This window comes from Tympanuchus pallidicinctus, unplaced genomic scaffold (genome assembly GCF_026119805.1).
Source record: "Tympanuchus pallidicinctus isolate F22 unplaced genomic scaffold, pur_lepc_1.0 scaffold11, whole genome shotgun sequence".
NCBI lineage: Eukaryota > Metazoa > Chordata > Aves > Galliformes > Phasianidae > Tympanuchus > Tympanuchus pallidicinctus.
In genome coordinates, this window is record NW_026294627.1 from 1,815,720 (window position 1) to 1,843,424 (window position 27,705).

Genomic DNA, 27,705 nt, shown 5'->3' on the forward strand with positions numbered 1-27,705 from the left:
TCGGTTTTAGATGAGGCTGACTTGTGGTCATTGATAACGTCAACAAGGTACAAAGAAGAACACAGTTTTGCTTGTTCTGATGTCTAATCAGAGTCTTTCATAACCCTGCTACGCATACTGGAGTTATTTAGGAATAAAATTATGTCAGAAGAAGAATCATATTTTTGACAGAATAATGGCTCCTTCATGGTTTTCTCAGAAGTATCAAGATCCTGTTTTATTGGCCTGCTTTTCTTCTGCCCTACCTTGTCTTTCCAGCACTAATGGCTGGAACAGAGGAATACTGTAAGTTCTGGACAAATGAAAAGCAATTACATGGCTAATTTTTTGCCAGTTAAAAAAAAAGTCTGATCTCCAAAACAGTGCTGAGTTGTAAGTGAACTCAGTATCCCCCACCAAATACAGCCTTTTGAAAGTTCACAGAGGGGGAGATGTAGCTCAGGAAATGAAGGCTTGATATTTTCCACTGTGCTAGTGGATGAAAGCATTAAAAGCCTGAGTGCTGTTGTTTTGAGAATCCTGGGACTGCAAAGCTGTGCAGTATGCTGGGATCACCTGCTCATCTAGCATCTTACAGAGCAGGTAAACATAGTATTTCAATACATGCTATGAAGGCACAGCTCTCATTCTGGGATCCAGACTGGGTAAGGTTCAGCAAGTTGTATCTCTCAGCCTGCTCAAAACAGCTGAGTTTAGTGACTGAGTACAAGAAATGCACATCCTCTCCCTCTTAGAAAACAAGATGAGAAAGAGACTTATCTTCTGTGAGGCTATGAGGAATCAGGGCACCATCCTTCTGTCAAGAAGATATCTATTTGTTAAAGATCTCTCCCATCTTGTTAATAGCTCTCTTTACCAAGGGCTGGTCTACCTTCAAGATCTTTGACTGTATTTGCTTGTATTTTTACTTGCTCTGGGTGCTCATCAGATGGAAAGGGAAAACTGCAGAGAAGCATCACCTCTATTCACTACACACTCAAAACACTTCCTTCCTGGCAACATCACACATTAGATGTCAGAGGAATTTTCCAGTGAGTGATGAGATGCTGGAACAGTTTGTCCAGAGAAGCTGTGGATGTCCTATCCCTGGAGATGTTCAAGACCAGGTTGGATGGGACCCTGGGCAAACTGATCTAGTGTGTGATTTAGTGGTTGGCAACTCTGCCCATGGCAGGAGGGTTGGAGCTAGATATCTTTGAGATCCCTTCCAACCCAAACCATTCTATGATTCTAGATCCTACGTGGCATGTTGAGCATGCAGAGGCTGTCTGTCCTCTGACATGAAGCTTCTGACAGTGTTTTGCAGGCGTAACTGACTGCGCAAGGCAGCCCAGCTTGGAATGATGTTCTTAAAAAGGTAACAAAAGGGAAACTATGAGATGAGGGTAATCCTGAGAATCAGGCAGAAGGAGGGGAAGAGATTAGGACTCCGTTCTAGGGATTCATTTCAAAGAAGCACTGACAACATTCAGCTGTAGGTGAGAAATAGCCAAATGCCTCTGGTCCCAGTTCATTCCTTCTGTACGGATACGATAGCAGCAGCTGAGGATGTATACGCTGGGACAAGAGCCAGAGAATAGATAAGTATTCTTCTGCTGGGAAAATGTGTGCTGCCTGAACAGCTGGGCCCTATCCTCTCCAAGGAAACAGCAGTGAGCCAGCAGGGACCATTTTATGCGTTAGCAGTTGGACTGTATCGATCTGCGACAAGGCTTCTGTGTTGCCACTTAGCGGCTTCTAAAAAGAAACACAGGCCCTGAGGTCACTTACCGAAGGCTTCTGAAAGCCCATACACCTTCTGGCTGTAGACATCTGTCTTATCCCAGATGAAATAATAGGACAGGTCTGGAGCAGCTGCAAACCACTTTCTGAAGAGGCGTCCCTCGACGGCCACCATGAGGTGGACTTTCATGAGGTTGAAGGGGATGGTGGGGTGGGTCATGCTGATCCTCAGGACTGATTTGTAGCCAGCCGTGCGACTGCTCAGGTAACTCACTTTTATTTTACTACCAGAAACGTTAATCTCCTCCTGCAGAGCCTGTGGAAAAGCAATCCGGGAGATGTTAAATCAGCAGCGAGCAGACAGGAAATGGCAGCAAAGATGCAATTAATCAAACACACCTTTATAAAAGCTCTGGTAGTTCTGTTTAAAAAAGTACACCTAGTAGGCATCAATTATGAAATTATATATGTAATTCATTGAGTTAGTTGTGAAAGCCAGGAAAACTCTTTCTCCATCTCTATTGCATGGGAGAATAGCAGTGGAAAGTACCAAGTTTAAGTGAATATTTACAATGGGACTCTCTTCTAAAAGGAGTACATGGACTCCTAAAGGTGAAAGGAGCTTGGTGTAAGAGAGGATTCCAGTCCATCAGTATAGCTTTCATTTTCTCTGCTGCCTTGGTAGGTTTCAACAGGTGCTGATGGGAAGCCTGATTTAGTGGCTGCAAACCTGCCCAAGGGGGGGAGGTTGGAGCTCAATGATCTTTAAGATCCCTTCTATCCTAAGCCATTCTACGAGTCTATTTTTCTAATCTTTGCCTCTTGCCTTTTTATCCCACTGAAATATCAAGTCCTACTTGGCTTGTATCCTCACAGATGTTTCCGGGTCCTGATGGTAACCTGCCGTTTTCCATGTCACTAACTGTGCTCCCATCCTCCCTCCTCTGGCTCACTCATGTCTCAGTGATCTCCTTTCACCAATCTCTCTCTGTAACTGCTCCTCTCTCACCTCACCTCTTTGCCCTATATAGCTCTTTTCTCTTTTTATCCTGGCCCTGGCTCTTTTTCAGCCTTCATGTTTGCTCCTACTTACCCTGATGTTTGCTTAGAATTCTTTCCCTCTTAGCTGCGCTATGAAGCTCTTGACCTGATCTGCCACAGTCGACCTCTTTCCCCTTGCTAGCATTATCCCTTTCTCCTCTTTTCCAAATTCATCAGTATCCTAGGTGAGCTGCTTTGTTTTCTCCTCTAGCCATGCAGTAGTGGTATTTTTGAGTGTACTACTATAGGGGTATCCCAAGGAGGTGGTGGAGTCACTGCCCCAGGAGGTGTTCAAGAACTGTGTAGATGTGGCACTGAGGGATGTGGTTTCAGTGGGCATGGTGGCTGTGGGTTGATAGCTGGATTAGATGATCTTAGTGGTCTTTTCCAATCTTAATGATTCTATGATTCTTTGACTTTATGATTGTGTGATCCTGGCTGATCGGGACAGTCAATTGTCCCAGTACAGAATTTCATGAAGAGCTGGAGAGACAGTAGGGAAAGTTTTATCTGCTTTGAAAACAGAGAAGACTCAGTAAAGATGGGATTTTCAGGTAATTTACCTGCCAAAGTATAATAAGGCCTAGAAGTCCTTTCTAATTTATTTATTTTTAGGTAGGGAAATGCACAGGCATTTTCTGGAAGGCAATCTCCAACACCATGCTGCTTCTCCCCTGCAAAATACTGATTATAAAAAAGCAACATTTCTTCCTTAATTCTTTGGGGAAGTGAAATTAGTTTTCCCCTTCCAGAAAACTTCATCCTTAGGTAAACACTGGACATTTTCAGCATAGGGCAGCAGCCTTTAGCAAAGTTTGAAAGATGAAGATAGAATCTTAGGAGCAAGTCTGAAAACTTGGGCTAATAATAGGATGTGTCAGAAGGTCAGAACTAGCCCTGTGCTCTCCTGCATCACTTCTGCAATATTTCATGTGCTGGATCCCAGATGAGCCATGAAAATACTTCCCCAGCGATATTTAGCTTTCGTTATACCAAGGGCATGGAGGCTGCAAGGCAGGTGGGTCGAGATACGCTTCCATCGCAAAGGGATCACAGCTGCACTGGTGTCCTCCAAGCCACATCTGTGCCTCCTACACTCTGCTCCTACATGGGAGCAGTAAAATTCCCCGATGTGACAAGTTGTTCATCTCTTACAGTTGCTTCATCTCTTAAAGTCAGAGCTATAAACGACGACAGATGCAATCTGCCCCCTGAAAAAGACCTCTTCTAAGTTATTATCCAAGGCCTAACAGTTCTTCAAGCGGTAACTTACAACCTCTGAGCTTTCAGCACTTGACCAAAGGATGCATCCAGAAGTTAAAGTGCTGTTCCACTGTGCTCATAAATATTTACTATCTCTAATGCAGCCTTTTCAATTTACATATCTCAGTGTTTAGGAGGGTGAAAAACGACAGAACTGGGAAAACCTAGGAATTTTAAAAGGTATTTTATGAGCTCAGCAACAAGCTGGTCTGGGACCAGGCTCAACCAGAGACCAGCTGAGCCAAGCTGCTGTAAAGGTGGTCCCTTGTATCAAATCTGTCTTTATATGTAACCCCGTTAGGAAAAAGGCAGGCAGAAGTAATTGTCACTGAGGTACTATTTGCAACGTCTGGTTCAAATTCCTGTCAAAAATGATTATTTCTCTCTGTCACGATCTGTCTCTGCCGTCTGCCATTTCAGAGAAAGGGTCAGTACAGAGGTACCAGTGTAGGGGATTGTCTTTAAAGGTGCCTGCTTGAAGAGCTGGTTCAAAGGGTAATTTGGATTGCTCAAAATGCATTCGTAGTTTGTACGCAGTACTAAACTAGCAACAAAGCAGGGCATGGGTGGAGGATAATCCAATAGGCCACTGGTGGGAGAACAGGTGAAAACAAGCTTTAAAATACTCTGAATGCACCAAAATTCATTTTGCCAATAGACAAGGCAAGCTACAACTTGGCGCTTTTTTTCTTTTTTAAAAATATTAAATACAATGTTGAGAAGGAATTTTGACAAAGGAAAGCATTTAGGGCCTGATTCAGGGACTGCAACACAGGCATGTAGTGCCTTTGAGATCTCCAAAACCTCTGCATGGGGGTGATAGATCTGACATGGACCTTTCTGAGATCTCCATTCCTCTGAAACTACATTCAGAGTTCTGAAGAGACCCTTCAGGGCATCCTAAAAGTCACCAAATCTGTGTTGAGACATCTGAGTCAAACACATTAAAAATGTGTCATCTAGTCTTTTGAATGAATCTATGTAGAGAGCACTGCATTTTTTTCTTCAATCTCATAAGTTCCTGCCTTTAGCTTGTCAGAATTTTTTTCCCTGCCCTGCATTTGCTTGTCAACTCCTTACAGCAATACACTCTTCTACTATATTTAACTTTTTTCTACTGGGGCCTGTGTATTATAAAATGGAGCTGCAGAAACTTATAGCTAAGTTATTTTATATTGCATGTATGCCCAGAACAAGAACAAAAAGTAGTGCATTAACGAAGTACAGTCAGGACACTATTGTAATAGGAGTTTCTCTTATATGACAGACTCTGTTACCTTCAGTTGCTATTTCAGGATGAACAGAGTTTTATGGATTTTGGCTAAATCATTTGGTATGTGGGTAAAGTACTGTTCACCATGTTGCATAGGATTCATCTTAGACAAACACTGTAACTAAAAGTGAGGAGAATGCTCTAAGCTGTTCTTCCAAATCTCCCCATTGGCAGCAGGCAGAGGTGGGCTCTTCAGAAGGAGAGTCTTGCCCCGGTAACATAGGAGTGGATTCAATTTCAGTTTAAGGCATCTAAATTCACTTGACATACAGGCGTGTGTATAAGAGGCAGACATCTAAGAACTGACTATAGTGGACAACTAACCAACATTGTCAATGGGAATCAGATACTTTTAAGATGGCCAGCGTAATTGATCTGTAGGTTCTGCTGACAGTATTGATTAGATTTCTGTCAGGTTTAATGGGAGTGTGGACATTTAGCACACATCCAGATGACTGCAGGTGAACGTCTGATTTAGATGCCTTCATCTCAAAACGAATGCCAATTAATTTGATTCCATAACTACAGGTGTCCAGTGCAATTCAGGATGTCCAAGTTATGTGTGACACTCACAGGGTTTAGCAGATCTAATGCAGGACACTCATAGAATCACAGAATCATAGAATCGCAAGGTTGGAAACGACCTGCAAGATCATCTAGTCCATTCATCCTCCCATCACCACTGCCACCACAAGCACCAAACCACATCTCGTAGCTCCTCATCCAGACGCCTTTTGAACACTGTCAGGGACGGCGACTCCACCACCTCCCTGGGCAGCCATTGCAGTGCCTGACCACTCTCTAAGAGAAAAAGTTCTTCCTTATGTCCAACCTAAACCTCCTCTGGTACAACTTGCAGTCATTTCCTTGGGTCTTGTTTGTTGCCTGGGAGAAGAGGCCAAACCCCTCCTCATCACAACCTCCCTCCAGGTAGTTATAGAGTGCAATGAGGTCTCCCTTGAGCCTCTTCTTCTCCAGACTGAACAATCCTCAGCCGTTCCTCATAAGACTTGTGCTCCAGTCTCCTCACCAGTTTCTTTGCCCTTCTCTGGACACGTTCCAGGGCCTCAATGTCTTTCTTGTAGCTAGGGGCCCAAAACTGTACACAGTACTCGAGGTGCGGCCTCACCAGTGCTGAGTAGAGGGGGGTGATCACCTTCCTGCTCCTGCTGGCCACACTATTTCTAATGCAGGCCAGGATGCTGTTGGCTCCCTTGGCCACCTGGGCACACTGTCGGCTCATGTTCAGCTGAGATCAATCAACACCCCCAGTTCCCTTTCCTCTTCCACACTCATCTCCTATAAGCCTAAAGTGCTGCATGGGGTTGTTGTGGCCAAAGCGCAGGATCCGACACTTGGCCTTGTTGAACCTCATCCCATTCACCTCAGCCCAGTGATCCAGCTTATCTAGATCCCTCTGAGGGACCTCCCTGCCCTCAGGCAGATCAACACCACCTCCCAACTTGGTGCCATCTGCAAACCTACTGAGGGTACACTCAATCCCTTCATCTACGTCATAAATACAGATATTAAAAAAGATGGGGGACATCACTCCACCACTCGTAAAGGGTTGCCAGCTGGACTTAGCTCCATTAGCCACTACCTGCTGGGCACAGACGTCTAGCCAGTTCCTTATCCAAAGAAGAGTATACCTGTCCAGACCATGGGCAGCCTGTTTCCCCAGAAGAAGCCTGTGAGGGACCGTGTCAAAGGCTTTGCTGAAGTCTAGGTAGACTACATCAACACCTTTCCCTCATCTATCATGCTGGTCATGCAGCTATAGAAGGAGGTGAGGTTGGTCAAGTACGACCTGCCTTTCAGGAACCCATGCTGGCTGTGTCTGATCCCCTGCACACCACGCACAAGCTGTGTGATCTCTCCCAAGATGATTTGCTCCATAACTTTCCCTGGTACCGAGGTCAAGCTAACAGGCCTGTAGTTCCCCAGATTCTCCTTACAGCCCTTCTTGTAGATGGGAGTAACATCTGCAAGCCTCCAGTCCTTTGGGACCTCTCCAGATAACCAAGAGTGCTGGTAGATGGCTGCAAATGGATGCTAGGATGAAGCCTGTCCGGTCCCATGGACTTGTGACAGTCCAGATGGAGGAGGAGCTCTCTTACTGTCTCCACCTGAATCACTGGAGGTGAAGGGTCCTAGGGTAATCATTCTGGATTGGCAGCTGGAGATAATGCATGAAATTTACAGGGCGTTTCAAATGGCACTATATATTTATAGTCAGGAATTTGTATCGAACCATTGCTTATGATCTACATTCCTGGCCACTTTCACAGTCAATAGACAGATGGATCCTTATTGAAGAGGAGTTTTTTAGAATGTTTGAGTTCAATAGATATAATTAATACAATCTAACAAGTATCCCACCAAATAATAAGTGAAGTTCTGATTGCAATTTCACTGTATCAGATATTTGCTTCGAAGCGGCATTAAACATTGTTTTTCACAGTTCTTGTTGGACTGAGAAAAAAAGATGTGAAAATCAAACCAAGAATTTGCAATTTGATGGACATTACAAGACATGGGACTTATTTAGTAATTAAGCTAGGACAAACTCAGAGACTCTAATTGGAAATAAGTGTGAGAAAGGTTCACAGAATTTGGTCCAGAGGGAAAGGTAATGAGATGACTAGCTTCATTTATTCAGTACCTGGTTCAGTACCTGGTGTTCCTACAATTAGGAGATGTGAAGTGACTTCTTTCCTCATTAACGCTACTGAAACCTCAGTGGAGTCAAGCAGGAAGCACACAATTTGTTGCTACACTTGTTATTATTTCTACCTTGGCAGGCTACTGTTTGTCACTAAAAGCAATACCCAGGATACACTGAGTAATGGCATGTAGGACCCAGGGAATAACATGTCCAAGAAAGGAAAAGTTGAATTCTGCTAATCCATACATTTAACACAGCGAGTATTTTTACAGAGGAAGGGTCATTCAGTTGTTTGGTTCATTCAGTTCAAAATCCGAGTTGCCACTCAGTAAAATACTCCGAATTCACACCATGTTGCTAAAACTAGTTTATATGATTTTATATAACGTGACCAGGAATTGGTCTCAGTGATGATTATGGCTCCCTTCCAACTCAGGATATTCTATGATTTTATTATATTGACCTTCATTAAAAAAAAGGAAAATGGGGATGGGAAAGGACAAGCCACCTATCCCTTTGCTCAACTATTGTAGGTATCATGGCATGACATAAAACTCAGGTTCTTGGTACACTGGCCTTCTGCCATGTCATTTGCTGGCTGACTGTGCATCTCAGCATCTTTGCAGACTAATGGCTTCATCTTCAAACCCTGTGGGTAATGCCCAGTAGGTTTAATCTGCTCTTGAATAGGAGAAAGGCACTGGGGCAGAAGAAGTTCATAAACCTTGCATGGGGTGCTGGAGTACTGAATGCCAAAGAATTACCTGAAAACCACTGTGGCCTGCATCAGGCCTCAACCTACCTACCCACCACAGATGCTAAAAGAAGTCAAAGCAAGGCCAAGGCAGGATTCCACTGAAAGATGCAAGAGTTTGGTCTCCATCTCTCAGGGATAAGGTGAAATAAACCTTCTGGATAAGGGGAAACAACCTTTCCAGCTAAGTGTGTGTTTGGAAGAGACGGCTATTGGCAAAAGTCTGAAAAATGGGGAAGCAAAGGGGGAATGTTTCTTTTTAGAATAGTAGGGAGGGGAATAGAAAAAGACATAGAGGCATAATATTGTTCAATTCGTTCAGAGTAGGCAAAAGAAGCAGAGAAAAGAACTGGATGATGTTCTCTCAAGCTCATACCTGGATTTCAGGAACAATAGGACCTTTCTCGGAGCAGGAACTCGCGAAAGCCGTCAGCGGAGATGGTGAGACCACAGGGTTGGGTCGAGCAAAGTTACTGAGATCGCAGCTCGGGATCTCATTCTCCTCGTGTCTCATGACGATGGTCTCCATGACAAAGAAGCGATCCCATGGCAACCACAGCGTGTGCTCCTGGGTGATGAAGGGAGCCCGTTCAAAGTGCAGGATAATGGAGATCCCACCGATGGTAACGAGATCAAAGCTGTTACAAGAGATGGAATGCAAAGTCAGTGTAAGCAACATCCTGAAAGAAAACACAATTGAAGGAGAAAACCAATTGCCCTTCTAGGCCACAGAAATACCATCACCCACATTTTACAAATACCGAATCTACAGCTTGAAGAAGCTTTTGTTGGGTAAGAGCAAGTAGCAGAGGCAGGAGAACTAACCTGGCATCTTTTTGTGTTGTTCCCTTGTGAATAAAAACATCCCTATCTCTTTTTTTTTCAGACAAACGTTTATCTTTGTTATTGGTTTTCTAGTGTTATTTGACCATATATACTCATTTACTTTTTTCTTGGAGTATTTGTCAGCCACAGTTGCAGATTGGATCCATTTGCACGATGAAATAAACTATTTGGAAAGTAGTTTCTTTGACATGCCAGCACATAAACTGTCTTGGCATCCACTGCTAACCTGACTAATACCTAATGCAACCCAGGGAACATGTGGAGCCCAGTCATGGACTGCATTGTACTAGGCACAAGGAAGAAATAGAGACTAGAAGGCTGTCCCTGTGCTCAGTACTCAGCACTCATACTCACTCATATCCTTTTTGACTCTTAATCGTTCAGGGCAGGGTAGATAAGCCACTGCCTGTGGTCCAACTACAGTCTGCAACTTCATTCTATGCAGCCCCCAGCTAAGTGGCTTTTCTGTATGAGTTAGTGTTGGAGAACATCATGTTGGGCGAGCAGACAGCCTGCCAGAGCTGTCTGAACGGATGTTATCTCAACAAAGGAAATATTCTTCCTCTTGATGTAAAGATGTTGGGATGGAGTTTTTAAGTTGTTTTCTATTTCCTTTGTGCTATACTTAAAATTCATGCCTTGCCAGAGGACGATTTAGTGGAGCACCACAGGATATATCTATTATGTATATACTCAAACAAGAGGTGTGACTGAGAAAGGGAAAGATATCAGCATGATTTGAAGACCTTCTGGTTTTGCTTCTTTGTTTTGTTTTTGTTGTTTGTTTGTTCTCCTTAGTTATGTATTCAGACACAGAAGGTTTTCTAGTTCTTTCTTCCACTGTTCTCACTTGAGGTGCTTGGTGCTGGTGTCTGATGGTCTCATACAGAACTACTTGAAGCTTGGGGAGGCCTAAATGCTCAAGTGCTTCAGAGTTGTGTGTTGAAGCACTTTTCTGTGCACGAGGACCAGGTCCATAAGCACTCTGACAGCCCAAAGCCAGCACCTCGTAATTGCAAGATGATAAAGTAGGCGAAAAAAGTCCCTAAAATTATCATTTTTAATTAATCATGAGGCTTTTGGGTCTGCTGCAAAAACCTAGCAACAAAGTAGCAACAAAGGATGCACTGTCCATTTTTTTCTAATAGACAATAGATCGAGGTGCCACTTAGTAAACACAGACGTGAAAAGACTGAGTTATTCAGGAAAGAACACTAAATTGAGTCCATAGGAGGAAGTGAAAAGCATTTTAGAAACCTGAAGACATGTTTATTCTACCACTCAAGTGGGGACATCCACTTCCCAGCCCAATGGAGCTTGGATTGTAGAGTCTAACAAGCAACTTGCAGCTCCTTGCCAGCAAAGCTGCACAGCATTTCTGCTTTGATGAGAGCATTTTTAACAGTCAGTTAGCATCTGGCAAGCCTTTCAGCTACGAGGGTGCAACTCTTGCTGGGTGAATCTGGACACTAAAAGGGGCAACAGGAGGGAAGAAACAAGCATTACAAATGATGCCCATTTTTTTTTCGGCAAGTGGGAAAGTGTTTTTATTTGGAAACTTTGTGAGTGATTCTTGGCTCCAACCAAGCCTTGGTCAGGGATGGGTTAACGTGTTCAGGGACACAGTCTTGCCTCCTTGCATACGTGAAACAGCATGCAGAAGGTGCTGCCTCCATGTTAGCTCCAGCAGCTGTGAAAACACAGAGATGCAGAGAACACAGGACTGCTGCTCACGAGCTGTTCTTCCCAGAGTCACAGGGTGCAGCTCTGAAGCTCCCCTGATGAACTGAACAAGATTGTAGCTAAAACCAAACAGAAAATCCTAAACTGAAAACACCCTCGTCCCAGCTTCCCTTAGTGAAATTAAATTTAACAGGAAAGAAAACTGTCTTGGGATTGAAAGAATGAGATACCTTTGATTCTGGTTTTGTTCCTGATCTCTGTTGTCTTCTTTATCACTTAAAAAAAATTGCACTTACTGTACAGTCATATTGTTCCATTTTCCTTAAAAGGCTCCAGAGAGGAAGGCCAGAGGCTGAAATTCTCTATTTACCCACAAAGCAGACTCAACAAAATCCCAACCCAAAAGCACAGAAAAGTGTAACCCTTTCTCATCTCTGCTCTGGAAGGTCCATGTCTTGAACATTATATGAGAGCCATTGACAGAGTTGCTGAACGTGACAGTGGCAAAGTCATGCTGAAATCCTTCCTGTCATTTTATTAACACCATGCCAACAACCACGTGATGACTCATAGACTTTACAAGCTACAAATTTGATCAAATTTAAGGTTCCATTTGAAAGTATGGCTTATGGATTGGCAATGCATGCAGCCTGTTATTGCAGATCAGGGGAAACTGCATTTTGCTTAAAAACATCAACTTCTTAAAACACAGTGACTCAATCACGTGAAAACTGCACTGTGGAAAAGCTGATGAGAAGAGAGCTCTATTTAGAAAGAATTCTGAAAGCAATCAAAATACATAATAGAAACAGTAATAGCAATAATTCTCTATTTGATTTTGAAAGTGCTTTACAAATAGTATTTAATAAATGATGTTCCAACCAGTAAGGAAGGCAAGTAAATGTTATCTTCCTTTTACAGGCTGGTTGGCTGGCCCAGCAAGGCTCAGGGACACATCTCATGCTACCTGCTAAATTGGGAACAAGACTAAGAGTAGAAATAAAGGATGTCTAACACTATTTGCTGCCCTGATAATTTTAGTCTGAATGCTCTTGAACATTTTAAGGTAATTTTTAGAAGACCTCGCTACTGAGGAAGCCATTGGATTCAGAATCATATTAACACAGAATGGTAGGTGTTGGAAGGGAGCTTTGGAGATCACCTAGTGCACCCCCTGCTAAAGCAGGTTCCCTGGAGCAGGTTACATAGGAAAGCATCCAGGCAGATTCTGAACATATTCAGGGAAGGAGACTCCACTGCCTTTGAGTGCAGCCTGTTCCAGCCTCTGTCACTCTGAAAGGAAAGAAGTTTCTCCTCATGTTCATACAGAATGTTCTGTGTTTTAGTCTGTGCTCACTGCCCCTTGTTCTGCTGTTCGGCATTGCTGTAAAGAGCCTGGCCCTGTTCACCCTGCCAGAGGTTGGGAAGGACATGGTGTGCAAGCCCTGGTCTAACCCTACAGCAGTAACAGAATTATTGCTACAGGAAAGAAATAGTAACACAACTACTGCAAAGGTGCTGGGATAGCACTGCTCACCTATGTGCTCTTGCCCTGTTAATTTGCTGGCGAGAGATGTGGTTAAAAGCAAGGCCCCTTCTTAAGGCAAAGAGACAATCCTTTCCTCAAAGTCTTTTCAATCTCAGGGAAATATTACACATAGTAATTGTGTGTTATCTAGGGCAAGGAAACAAGCAGATGGAAGAAGGTTCTGGCAGATATTATTGCCCACAGACTTTGCAGGCATATACGTGTTCTAATACATGCAGATTTTGTGCAGGTTTGTTCGGAGCAGTTTGATGCTGAGAGTGCAGTTTCAATCTCACTGTCACGCAAAGTACGTTCAGTGAGTTTGACAGAGATATTCTTAGAATAAATGTGCAAGATTTTTTCTCTTTTGCAGTGATGCCTAAGCTACATGCAACACACAGGCACCAGCTCCAAAGGTGTTTTCTGAAGGAGAGCACTGGTTTTTCACTCTTTACTGTCAAGATGTTACTATCACATCATCCAAAAGGTGGAGCATCAATAAGACAACTTAGTCACCATCATTGTTGAAGTACGTGCAAAACCCCAAGCATGAACAAGGCAGCGTTCAGCACATGTTGCTAGCACATGTACCTCTTTTTCATCACAATTCTACCAGCTTCTCTTGCCAAGTCAAACCTTTAACGAAAGTGGTGGATTGGAGGGTGCTAAAATCCATAAATCCTCTCCCAAGTGCTAGTGGTTAGCAGTCAGTACATGGAGCATGTGCAGCTGGAACCCTTTATGTTTCATTTTTTATTCTTAAAAGAAAGGGAGCCAATTAGCACTGACAGACAAAAGATAAGATGAAAGACTTTCTCAATTTGCAACGGTTTTGTTTTGGTTGAATGTGATTGCTCAAATATTAAGCACTTGACTGTAACACAACTGTAATCTTAATGACTTCTTCCTAATTATTTTAACATGAATTAGTAAGAATAGAACTGCAGGAGACATCTTTTCTTTATGTACATATGCAGTGCATTTCCTAATTGTTGGCTAATGATTCCAGTCTATACTACAAAGTTAACAGTAATAAAAAACAAGAATGAACAACCAGCAACAACGAAAATGCATCAACATCTTCAAAATGCATCAACAGTAAATGGACCTTTTGAAGTTTTTCTTCAGTGTTGACAGTATTAGTAGCTTAATCATTGCTTGAATACTGCAAATCCTATAAAGATATCCTACCTGCCATCTTGTCTGCTGATCGTGTATCCAAAAAGAGGATTGTTGACAAAACTGATGTTGACTCCAACCAGGGGGGTTCCATCCACTGTCATCACCTGGCCTCGAATCACGCATGCGTGTCTGGAGGAAGGAGAGAAATGATAAGAGAGTCATTCTTTTGACAAATAGGGGATTTTTCTCTACTTCTGTGGCTAGAAATTCCTGTCAATTAGACAACGCATACACTGACTGAGGCTGGAAGCATAGGGCCATGCAGTATTCCTTGAAGGCGGCCTGCTGCCCCAGAAAATTTTTCTCAGGAGTTGTATAAGGATATTTGATATCAGGATTGAGGTTCACTTCTCACCTTCTCTTGAAAAATACAACTGCTGCAGCATGTACTACCTCATGAACTATGAGCCTTTGTGGGCTTCACAACATCACACTGGAATTTGCTCTAACCAAGTTTCAGTGTCTTGACAATACTCCCCTAACCGAGGGCAAAACATGTAATCAAAACAAACAGAAACATAGCAAGTCATGAACAGATACATTTATGGCACAAAAGCTCTCAGAAATACGAACAATGGGCTTGAAAGCTTTTTTTCTTCCAGATTCCAAAAAGACCCTTAAGTTACCAGTTGTGAAAAACATAACAGATCACTTTCTGGGCTCAGATAGGTTCCTTACAAAAATGCTTGAGGAACTGAGAACTCTAACAAGACAGGATTTTCCTTCCCATCTTCTTCTTTCCAAGTTTGGTAGCTTGCAATATTTTATGGACTACATCTGTTCCGATTACTCTGTGCTCTTTTATCTAAAGATCGTAAGGGTCTTTACAAATATTGATTAATCCTGCACGACAGGTATTTTACAAAGAGAGGAAATAAAGCAGAGTGCATTTCGTTTGTCCAAGGTCAGTCAGAAAATCTGCAGCAAAGCCAAAGACAGATTTTTCTATGTTCTCATTCCACAGCCTGCTTCCAGACCTCTAAGTCATTATCGTGCTGCAACCTGAAGAGCTTCCTGCAAAGACAAAGCATCACATGTCTATGAGAGTGTCTGAGCCCAATTTTTGGCTGAGGGCAACTATTTTTTTCTGAGCACCAATAGCAAATAGTGGTGTCAGTGTGCTAACATGAGCCAGTGAGTGATTTTCCTAACTGCTGTCCTGGTGGAGAGCTGGGGTTGAAAGGTAATGTTTCTGCAGGCGCAGGACCAGATTTCAGTGAGAGTAAATCATCCCAGCTGCGCTTGCTATCTACTCACTTGAGCTGAGAAATGCCAGTTTACTTCTTCATTCAGGCAAAGGATGATACCTGCAATGTTTTGTAAAGTTGCTTTCATAAACACTTGAAAGATCAAGTTATTTTCTTAGAGTCCATCTAAAAATCTGATACTGTATAATGCAAGGAGATAACATATAATTTCTATTAAGTAAAGGCTGTGTTAGTTGTATTTTCCACAGCACAGCAAACAGACTATTTTTCAGGGAGTCTTAAAACTCCTACTGATGTAAATGGAGAGCTCAAATATTATCAAAAATTCTCGAAGCGTTACCAGAATGTGCCAGCAATCTGAAATGTGACTTGGTTCTTAGGCAATTTTGGAATAGAACACAGGAAAATGAGATAATAGAAGTGATTTTTCTGTCACTGAATTTTCTCTGATATGTCATCGCTAGGAGTCATGAAGGAAAAGACCTGGACCCAGCTTGTAGTTAATAGTATTTTTCACATTTCTATTGCCTTTCTCGCTGAAGGCTCTAACACAACTTCACATACACAAAAAAACTGAAACAATATTCAAGTATGGCAAAGCAAAACATGTGTCACTTCCTACCAGACAGAAAATATAACTTAAAGGATCACAATACACACAGAATATACCTGGGATAATGTCAATGCTTAGAATAATCCTGCTGAAGCCTACAGGTCAGCAACCATAGTGCAATTCTACACAAGTGAGTATGTGTAACCTCACACCTGAGCTAAGAGCAGAAGTCAGGCATTCTCTTCCCAGGTTTTTTCATGATGCCCACCACCCTGCCCCATCTCCATCCATACCCTCTGGAACTATCATCTCCTCTCAGCTTCTTATCCAGAGGCAATATCATCATCCCTGGAGGAACTTAAAGAGATGTGTGGATGTGGTGCTTAAGGACGTGGTTTAGTGGTGGAATTGTAGTATTGGGTGATGATTGGACTTAATGAACTTTTGGGTATTTTGCAACTGAGATGATTCCATGATTCTGATACTTCATGAAAGATAATCACTACAGATTTGCTTGAAAACCAAAACCTTCCTTTTGGTTGGGTCTCAGCCTTCTGATTTACTGATTGCATATTCAAGTCCACAATGGCACTCTTAATGTTTTAAAATACTTTAGAAGCAAGATCAGAAAACATTTTTGCAAATCCAGAAAGAACACTTCCATTTGTTGTTCCTTCCATCCGAGAGTTAAAAGCAAGGAAAGGAAAACATGCAAAATGTTGCAGGTGTCTCTCCTGCTGTCATACATAAAACAGGTCCAAGCAGTTTCAAACATCTAACTAGTATTGCAAACACATTAGCCTAGATCCTCAGCTTCTGTTAATGGTGGGATGTGCTTTATATCAGCAAGCATCTGGTCTGTTACATATCACAGACAACTATTTCTTCAGTAACAGGGATCAGCACAGTGTGGACAAGCACAGAACTTTGCAGCTCTAACAAATTCATTTGAACTCCCATCTTCCAGCAAGAGACAGAATTCCCATTCCAGCCAATGCTTCGCAGCACATCTGTGTGCTCACTAAGTTGGATGAGGCTAACATCTCTTCTCAGAGAACCAGCTGCATCCACCAGTCCTCTAGAGGACTGCAACAACAGCTTTACTTACGTGCTGTAGGGGAAGATGTTCCCACAGAGGGGATGTCCTTCCCAAACCGCAGTGATAAAAAGAAGCTGGAGCAATATGCACAAATCTGAATTCACTTAAAGGCAGGAGGGATGGGAACTGGAGGAAAACCAAAGTATGATTAGATTCTCAACTCTCCTCTTTCCCTAGGTGATAAAATTTGCCCCGCTTGGGAAAAGCAGTGAGCACAATACGTGGGAAGCAGCTGGCTTCTCCAGTGTCAACGTGTCCTTTCTGGAGGCAAGATCGACTACCCACAATGCGCCAAGCCCCCCAGGAACCTGGTTAATGCTAATTGAGTCAGCCATTTCCTTCAGAAGACCTTGGTCTAAATGCAATTATGCTACAAACAAGTTAAGTGGTACCGCTAAGACGCTCAGCCCGGCTAGGTCTCCCGATATATTTACATAATATTATCTCTCATGTTAATAGAAGAGATTTATTCCATCAGTTTAGGTCTGCCAGTTCAGAGTGTTTTCTACAGTTGAGCTAAATGAAATTTCTCATAGCTGGAGTCTTTGCTTCCCATTGAAATAGCAAAAGTTTCTATCTCCTGCCTCTGGCTTTTGTTTGTATTGTTTTCACTTGTTTCCTTCAGTACTTTCACATGAGGCTGTACGGATTCTTGTTTTGCAATGAACAGTACTCCGTCTGTTTTCTATTTTTAAATCAGACCTTCCCAATTTATTTTATTTTAATTTGTGCTTAAAAACATCTCGGAAACCCCAACACGTGGTCAAATTGCTATTTCAGGTGGCATACTACACAATTTTATACCACTGCCTTCTGAAGTCCAGATTCAAGTTCTTCTTTATGCTTTAGAAAAGTTAAGCCTTCCTGGTAAGAACTGGGACACAGAAGCAAAGTAGACAGAGCTGCACTGATACCTTTACATTCCCATTGGTAAGATGTAAGGAAAGTTCCATAGGCTGCTTTACTTTTCTACAAAATCCGAACAGACCTAAAGAGTTTTAGAACAGAAGCCAGAAAAGTAAATCCCCAAAAGCCATTTCACAGATTCTTATTAAGGATTTGTCTTTAATACTGACTCTGACCCAGTGTCTCATAACTTAAACGTTGGCCCTTCCAACACTTCTTATTCATAGATGTTTTCTGCTGACACTGCTTGGCACTGACAAAAATACTGCTTTTGCTGAGCATTTTTTCATTGTGGAAAGAAAATTCTACACATCTTAAATCTTTCTTTTTTCTCTTTTTCTTTCTTTCTTTCTTTTTTCTTTTTTTTTTTTTTTTTTTTTTTTTTTTTTTGCTGGCAGAAATGTATATTCTTTCCTTGACTGAGAATAGGTGCCAAGGGGAAATCTCACCCCCAATGAATTTCCGTGGTGCCTCGAAATATTTCCTCCAGAACTCACTGTGCCTTCTCCCTCAAAGATTTCAGACGTATGGAGATAGTAATCTGACCACTTAGCCAGCTTCAGCCAAGTTACTCATAATAAGTATTTCAATTTGCTGTCATAAATCTCTTCATCTCTTTGATCTTATCTACCACTTCACATTTTACTGGGATAGGTATGCTGGGAACCTTCAGGAGAGCATAACGGAGTGAAAATCTAGGAATTTATTTCTTAGAATGACAGAAACATAGAATGGTTTGAGTTGGAAGGGACTTTAAAGCCCATCCACTTCCAACCCCTGCCATGGGCTGGTTGCCCCCACCAGCTCAGGCTGCCCAGGGCCAAATCCAGCCTGGCCTTGGACACCTCCAGGGATGGGGCACCCACAGCTCTCTGGGCAGCAGTGCCAGGGCCTCAGCACCCTTGCTGGTAAGAGCTTTACTATTGAAATTAGTCAGTCTTACCTCTATTTCCTTCTCTGTTACAGATCTGTGCAACAGGGGACACATCAGATTGTCTGTGTGTGTTCTAGCATTCCTGCAAAATCAGTACTGAGGTACATCTCCTTCAGGGGACATGAAAAGGCTAATTGTAGCAATCTGCTATTTGCTTGCATAGGGATTTTAACAGTCTCAAGGTACTTCATCTGTGACATTCTGGGAGACATAACCAATAAATATAGATTATTGCAGTTGTATGTTAGAAACACAAGCTGGTGGCTTTAGCTATCGTTATTTTTTTGTTTGATAAGAACACAGGATGCAGCAAAATACACCTTGGCCATGTTGGGTTGGATGCACCTGTCTCATGTGAAACAACATCAGAGCTGTCTGATCCTGGACAGGCAAAAAAATTGGTAGGATGCCAGATAGAAGCTAAGGGCAACATGATCAAACACATGGCCACACAGAGAATGCCTGAGCTGACAGATGAAGGGCAAAAGAAGAAAAGAAAACTGCAGAACATACAGATCTTCAAGTTTATTGCTTGTGGCAGTATCCCCTTCAAAAGCTGTCTGTGAAAAAAGCTCTGTCTGGAAATAAAGCTCTGCCCACTTGTTTCTTAACTGTGCTGAAACATCTCTTGATAGGCTTTTCTTGAACTGAGTTAATTCCTTTCTAGGTTCTTCAGTTTAGCTGTAGGAAAAGCTTAAATTGGCAACTCCTCTGCTTATCTAGATGTCTTCTGAATTAAGAAGCTAGGATTTGAAAAAAGAATGGAAAAGATCCTGATAGCAGGGTGTTTTGTTAGAGAAGAAAGGTACGCTCATATGAAAAAAATATAATTAAATTGAAAAGTAGCCATCCAGAAAGACTCTACCACCCCCATGGACAGCACAAGTGAGTTTCTGAAAGGCTTTGGCACATGTGGGGCAGTGAGGATAGAAATTGTGAATTAGATTCAGCAGAGAACCTTGCCAATAAGGAGAGCACCAGAATGTCAATCTGGCACAGGACTGAATGTGTTGATATTCAACCAAGTCCCAAGCAGGGATCTGCTAAAGTGGCTCTGGCAGACGTGGTTTGCAGCAGATCCTGTCACTCAACCTTGCAAGAAGCCCAGGAGAGCAGGGAGAAAAACACTGGATAATGAAGAGCAAAGTTTAGGAGAGCTCTGATCAGGCTCAGTAAAATAAAGTCAACGTTATGTTGTTTGCAGCAAGATAGAGGATCTGCTCTGTTTGTTCAACCTGCTCAATTAAGCTCTTTATAAGGTCCCAACACTGAAGGGTTAGGAGATGTTGATGGCTCCTTATGTGGGTAAGGACTTTAATTGCTGGCCTTTTTCAGGAAACCCTCAGCTCTCTCTCAGATATTCTACAAAACAAACAGTACAGACAGCTGAACAAAATGTTCCAACGCAAACACTGCTTAAATTGCTTGAAGAAGGGCAGGAGAAAAAGAAATGTGAGGTTTATATGATCATGGCTAAAGAAGGTGGTATTCCAAGTACAGGAGGAAAGCACTCATTAATCAAGATTTTACAATAACACCTTCAGAAGCAGATTTGAGCATCTTCGTCTCATTAGATGAAGTTTAACCTGGCAGTATCAAGACAGGGGGTCTTCTTCGTCTGTTTTTTGATGACCTGTGACTGCTGTCCAGTTTTTCCAGCTCCTCACTGTGTGCATCTGCCCCTGTTCTGCTCTGTGAATAACTGGCTCTCAGAAATCTGCAGAACCATCTCAGTTGGCAGTACTGGTGATGGAGTTCTAGATGATCCAAAGGGAGAAGAACACTCTTTTCTTGCATGACAGTTAGTAACCAGAAACAGCATCATTTGAGGAAAGAGTTGAACACCTATCCCTTCTAGAAAACCCAATTAAATGATCACTGCTCTCAAAACAATTCCTTAATGGCTCAGTCTCTAAAGGCTCAGGTCTCCACGGTTTTGAAAACTTCTCCCAGTATTTGAGCCTTACTGCCACACTTGTGTGTCTTATTCCTCAAGGGATGGAAGGAGGAAGATGAAGGCAGAGTCTGCCTCTCCAATCAGCCAAGCAATGTGGTCACTGCTGGACAGAAATGCCACTTGTGCCATCCAAAACATGTTGGGTCTCTGTGCCTCACTGACGCACTAGTTCTGCATCCCCAGATTTTTCAGTTGAGGTGTAATGGAAAGATGGGAGGATAAAAGAATCAGGGAAGATGTTCAGCAAGGAGGAAATGAAGAGGAAAAGACATTAATGCTGGTCTATGAAATTATTAAGCCGGCTCCAACTATAACTATGGAAATGAAAGTATTTTAGAAAAGCTTTTTTTAGGAAATACAATGCCTATAAAGTTGGGCTGTGCTTTACTGCAAAGTTTCAGTGCAAAATCCCTTTATTCAGTGTGTGGTTGGCTAAGAAGTGCTTTAAAATCTGGTTTCTTTCTTTCACTTCAATAAGACCAAAGAAATGCAGCCCTACAAGGAAACAAAACCACGTTCTCATTTTGTTAGATCTGTAAAATCCACTTCAGGTTCAATAGCTCATGAGATGCTAGATAATTTTTGCACCTAATGCTGAATTATGCTCATTTCAAAATTTTTTCAGAAGTGATCCTATAATCATTATTTCTATGAGAGGTAAAGACTTTATAGAGCAATAACTTTCAGAGATGAATAATGCATTTGTGTCAAGTCATCACACACACACAAAAATCTCTGCAGATCTTGCTAGTTCTGTGTTATAGTATTTTATGGTTGGTATTTATGTTATAAGCTATGGCCACCTATTCAGCTCTGCAGAAGACCCAGAGTAAATGCCATACTTCCCACTGAATTAAAGGCACAGTGAAAGCAAAACTGAACAGGGCAGAAGAAATACATTATTGCCAGGTAATGATAAGATGAGCTCTCGTTTTGATGATCACAGGGAAAGCTCTTTAACTACACACAGTCCTTCTGATAGCTTTGCGGTGATCCAAAGGAATTAGGGAAAAAAAAAAGATACAATAAAATAGAGAAGATGTTATGATTGGGGTTTTAAAACCAATTTTTTATATACGAGGTTTTAACAAATTTAACAAGCAAATGTCATGCTCAAAGGACACAATTTTCCTGACAAATGGAAATGGTTGACAACCTCAGTAGGACTCAGCTGTTTGCATCCAATAGCTCCAGGCTGCTGCCCAGCACTGATCTGGTGTGGCAGAGCATCACCCCAGCAGTGCAAAGCCAACGGGATCAGCTCGTCCTGTGCAGCTTGAGGCAGGAAAACAGATTTTGTTCTGAGGAGGATGAGGGTGCCCCAGCGGTCCTGTTTGCACATGGATTACCAAACTTGTGTAGAAGCAAGGCAGCAAGCAGCTTGGGGCACAAAGCTCCAACTTTTTGAAGGATAAATGGATCCAAGTGCCATGTGAGAGTCATTACAACCATGAGTTGATATTTTCTTTGGAGGAGACATAATGAAATAATCAAATCATTCCAACGAACAGGATACGCTATTTCTAGTGATGTTATCAAACTGAATGGAGCTACTGACTCAGCTCAGGGCTATCACGCCAGTATTAAGGAGCAGTACAAAACAATGGGTGTGTGGGCTGCTTGTTTCAAGGGACCATATCTTGGATATGGAATAAATATTAATCAAATGTCTACGTGCCAGATCCAAGAGAATACATCGGCATCTACAGAGTGGTTTAGACTCCAAAACCCAAATATGCACAACAGGAACTTCATGATCTGGGAGGTACTTAACTCACTAGGAAAGTTTTGCTTTTCTGCTTGGGAATTTTGAAGGCTCGAGCTCTGCTTGCTTCACACCCCAAAAGCTCCCAGGTCCACTGACATTACGAGAGCTTCAAAGTCTCGCAGGCTCCAGACACGGCTCATCCAGGTGGGTCTCCCAAGGGGATGGATGTAGGAACCATGAGCCTCCATCTACATGTCAAAGGCCAGGACTCTCAAATTAAGTGTGGCAAATGGGTCTGCCCTTATCTCTGCTTCTTCTCTTCATATTTTCCATTTCCAATCTGTTTTCTTGGCTATATATGTGGCATGCTGTTTTATCCTCCATATAATGCCAGTATTTGTTTATATATTCTTTTGGTTTTAAACATTTGTTTCCCCACTGAGAGGAGAAATCAATAGTTTAATGTATACTAACAGAGAAAAGATGAATTCATAATTCGTCAAGTATGACTTTTTCTTGTAGAAGTTCCTAGCAAATCCAGTATAAGAGCACTTGGTAATAAATACTCAATAATTTTTAGTATTTGTTAAAAGCTGAATCTCAGCTTCTCTAATGACTGTACACAGAATTTCCTTTCACTGCCACCTGTGAAAGGGGGACATAATGACATTATGATAGTGCTATGTTATGAGGAGAAACATGAAAAATTGTAGGAACTTTTATTTCACAGAATCCTGGGGGTACAAATGCCACAAAATGGAAGTAGGTAGCTGCATATTATGCATTAATTCTTTACATGGAAATAATGTCAGGTTGAACTCAAAATCACTGTGAGCCGAAATAATGCTATGGTCTATAATTTAAAATGAAAAGAGAAAGGCAAACATTAAAAGACATACACACATACATATATGCTCTGTACACTGAAAAAAAAACAAGTTTTACAAGTATGCTTTCCTGCATGTGAGAGCAATTTCTAAAATAATAACTGTTAAGTCTTTTGAAAATTCCTCATTATTCTATATTTCAAAAAGCTTTGACCTGTCACTTACAAGTAGTTCATTTAAGCAGAAAGATACAAAAATAGAAGGATGCCCTTGGAAGACAGTGAAGCTGAGATGATTTGAAGAGGTGTTGTGTGAGCTTGGTCTAAAATACAGAAAAATATGATCCTATTCTCACAGCCAGGTACAGGAACATAGGTACCATCCCTTGCCTTGAACACTCGCTCCCTTTCCAGGTGAGTCAGTAAGGCACATTATCCACGTGGAGGCACAAGGAGATGGAGGGAATGTGCAGATTTCATTTCGCCCAGAAACTTTAACCACAAAAACTTACTGTGTTTTCTACTTAAACAATTGATCTAAGGGCAATAAGAGGCTGCTCTTGCAGTTGGTATCAGATCCTGCTCAGTTCATAACGCAGCAGGCCACTTCTAGCTGCCCATTTAATTGACATGGGTTAATATGTCTGGCAGCAAATAGATACGTACAAAACATGCCAACAATAAGGGGTACAAACCACATTTTCTTAAAAAATCACCTGTATTTTATTTGCAAACATACTTTACGAAAAAAAAACCCATGCCATTTCTGCATATGGTTTTCTGAGATAACTTAATCCTGTGCTGACGCTCAGTTTAAAGAGCTCCACGCTCAGGACTTCGGCCTGTTCTTGCAATTTTCTGACACTGCCCCTCGAGAGAGAACAAAGATATCAGGTGTCCTACTTGAAAGTCAACAACTTGACACCACCGCGTCTTGCGCTGCTCCTTATAGTGATGGACAACTAAGAATGGCTTAAAAACAAAAAGCAAACAGCAAGAGTAAGTGGTTTCAAAATCGATACGCAAACGATCAAGTAGCAGAAGAGCACTTGTTATCTGTTCATCAAAATGATGTGAAAAGACATTCTGTGCATTCAGAATTTAATTTAGCTCCTTGCTTTATCATCATAAACACTCATTTCAATTTGGGCAATGATTATTTTTTTCTTCCCAAACATGAATAATATATAATTGCTGGTATTTTGGACGAGATCAGGTCTTTACCTTTATCCATCTGGGTAATTTATCATTGTCTTTCTTTTTCCTTGCAATGGTGAGAGAGCTTGTCAAGTCAGCTTGTTCTTAAAAAGCTGGAGTGTAATTCAATAATAAATTCACTCAAAGGCTAGCTGTCATGAGGCATTCACTTATTTGTATCCATTAGGCGATCTGCACGGCTGTTCTCTCTAAAGGATAGCTAAGCTGCATCTCTGAAGTTTGGGAAAGACACTGCATACGTATTCAGTCATCTTTACTCTGCTGCCTTTCCTGCATAGGCCATACAGGAATGCAAATGGGATGTGGTGTTAACACCTCCTTCCTAACTAGTATGCTTTGAAATCTCTGATCTGAAAGATGTCATTGATGTCTGAATGACAACAGCCATGTGGCAGTCAGGAGATCCTCCACTCACCTCTGCTTATGGGACTGCCTACAGCAAGTGGCATGGATCGAACTCCAGCCATGAAGGCACCTGGACGGAAGTGGAATATATCTCATGCCCAGCAATCACAGAATCAAAGAACCACAGAATCACAGAATGGCTTAGGTTAGAAGGCCTGTAATGATCAGTGAGCTCTAACCCTTGCTGTGGGCTGGTTGCCCTCCATCAGCTCAGCTGTCCAGGGCCCCATCCAGTCTGGCTTTGGGCACTGCAGGGATGGGGCACCACAGCTTTATGGGCAGTGTATTGTCTTGATCTGCACCAAGGAGAAGACTTCATGAATCACAGTGGCAGCAATGGAATAACCCAAAAATGTAATGTCATTTTTTAGCAGCTCAACAGACCAAGAAACCCAGACTGTGTGCTGCAGTGCTTTCTCATGGGAAAATACACCTTTTATTGGAGTCTTCTGCTGTTATCTGCAACTGCTCTTGTGATGAGTCAGATTTTTAACTTGAAAGGTGCAGGACAATTACATCTAAGGTGGTAAGTCTGTAGAGCATATTTAGCAATATACACTCTATGTTCATATTTTAAGAATGGCAGTCTTTACAATCATCACTATCTCTATGTAATTCTTTGCATTAAATGGAACAAGGAGCTCCATTTATTAGTTCCACTGTAGTTAATGAAAAGTAATCATTAAAATCCTTCCTAATGATTTGAATCTCTGCATTCCTTCACTCTAGATGTCTATATGCCAGATAAACATTATTGCTAGCAGGTGCTCCTTCTGAATCCTGAATATTTAGCAGAATGTTTACAGAAGGAAAGTAATTCCTTTCTACATAGAGATCTACTATTAGTTCTATGAAACACACGTACCTCCATTAGGAATTTATGTGGCCCTAAGTGACACTGTTTCTGGTTCTCTGCTGGCACTCCCAGAAGCAAATTCAATGTAGAATGAGAAATTCTCATTTCTTCCCCTAACCTCTGTGTGCTGCTGAATGCCAGCAGCCTTTAAAGAGAAGCTGCAAATTGGTATTACGCATGCATGTTGATTCCTACAGTTCTTTATCTGTTCAGAAAATATTGTTAAACCCAATATACATGCTGCTGAAATACTCTAGTTATCAAACAAGGCAGTTACACATGGCCCTGGTACCACAGTCCACTGTGGAAAGACTTCCAACAGTGCATTCAACTGATGAACTACAACCCTAAATATATCAAAAAATCAAACTGTGAGTACAAACAATTTTGTATTCCATGACCTGATTTTAGAGCAACGAATTACAACAACTGACAACAGAGAATTCACTGTTCCAGCATTTAGTCCAGAGCCTAGGCTGCTCAGTACCCAGAATGTGCAAACTTGAGAATGCTGGCAAAGGAAAACTGTTTGCTACAGAATGACTGTTTGGCCTTAATCTGAATCATTGCCATGAGCTTTCATGGAGGGCTTGGCAGCAAGACAAATCAGAAACTATCACATTAGGCCAGTTCTCCCACACTGGCATGCCTTCAAGTGGTTCATATCTGAGGTCAGGCTGTAGACCACTGAAGGTGTCAATATGTGGGAGTTGATACCCATGGGGGGTGATACCCACTGGATGCTGGCAATGTCCCTTCATCAAAGAGCATTTGGTTACACCCAAAGGGCCTGAGAGGCCTGCTGAGATGCAAGTACTCAAATAACTACTTGCAGGAACACAAGGATTGTGTAGCTTCAGTGCCAAGCTATTCACTGCTGTGCGTGGGAAAGCTGACAGTAAGCAGTTAATGATGGGGTGGAATTCAGTGGAGTTCAAATGTAGGTGTTGAGAACCACCTCGTGGCTCAGGGTCACCACTTCTGAAAGGCAACATTCGGAGTGGACACTGAATGATCTAAGAAGCTAATACATACCCTAAGAAGGGTATGTATTGTGGCATCCTGCTTCAGGCACATGGTTTTAAAGGGACTGTCTCTCCTGACAGGCATGCCCTTAAACAAATGCCTGAAAAGCAGTCAGAGACATGAGCTACACATGATTTGCTAGTTCCTATCTCTTGATGAGCAATGTAGTGAAAAAGAATGTCTCAGTACTAAAATCAGTGCATATCCCACTCGATTGTTTACATCAGAAGTCACTCTAACAGCCCTCCCTACACTGCAAGATTTTATCTAGGCTTTTGGAAGCCATACCAAAGATTTTAAAGTTTGTGTTAGCTTCCCTCTTTGTTGGCTCTGTCAAAGCTGTGTTTAACATTGTAGAAGGCTTGCCATTGCTGTCTACTAAATACTTCTGGAAAGTGCTGCATAAATGGCTTTCATTCCTTGAGATTGGAGAAGGAAGGACGTGTGTAACTCCTGGGAGATAAGCATCTTTCTTACCGAATAGCCTAAGTTTCCATAGAATCATGGAACATCCTGAATCAGAATATTCTGAGTGGGAAGAGACCCATAAGGATCATTGATTCCTATTGAAGATGAGGAGACATCCACCAGAATTAGATCACCCCAAAATTTTTCACAAGTCTACTTCCCCGAAACGTCTCCTGTGTTCTGCATCTTGCTAATGTTCCCTCTTAAAGCAATTTGCCATTTCACATCTTACCATGGCTAAGTGGCTCACACTTTTACTGAAGAAAAATGAGAATTCACTTACCCTCCTTCGAAGGGATTGTCTCCTGGGATGATGTGAGTGCTGTCTTTGCCAATCAGGAACTTGATCCGATCGTAGAACGAATGCAAGCTCTGCTGGGAGATTGGTGCTTGTGTCTCCTGGATGATATCTAGGGGGTCCGGGGAGCCCAGGCACAGTGAGTTGACATGGCACAGTGGCTGCAAGCAGCAGTCGGGGTCCATGCAATCCACCAGGCCATCTGCAGAAGGGTAAGGAAGACTTTAGAGCAAATGGAACATGAAACATGGCAGAAATCAGGGTGCAAGAGCTCTTTATAATG

General features: G+C 42.1%; 1 protein-coding gene across 6 annotated transcripts in view; it reads right to left on the reverse strand.

Annotated features, from left to right (window-relative positions):
* TENM4 (teneurin transmembrane protein 4) overlaps window positions 1–27,705 on the reverse strand; it is an 810,928-nt gene that overhangs the window by 66,026 nt on the left and 717,197 nt on the right. For all 6 annotated transcript variants that reach the window (XM_052669278.1, XM_052669305.1, XM_052669320.1 and 3 more), the window contains 4 exons: window positions 27,408–27,624; window positions 13,970–14,089; window positions 9,098–9,359; window positions 1,771–2,038 (listed from right to left, as the gene is read on the reverse strand). In XM_052669278.1, the coding sequence (XP_052525238.1) occupies window positions 1,771–2,038; window positions 9,098–9,359; window positions 13,970–14,089; window positions 27,408–27,624 (867 nt within the window). The remainder of the gene's footprint in view (window positions 1–1,770; window positions 2,039–9,097; window positions 9,360–13,969; window positions 14,090–27,407; window positions 27,625–27,705) is intronic.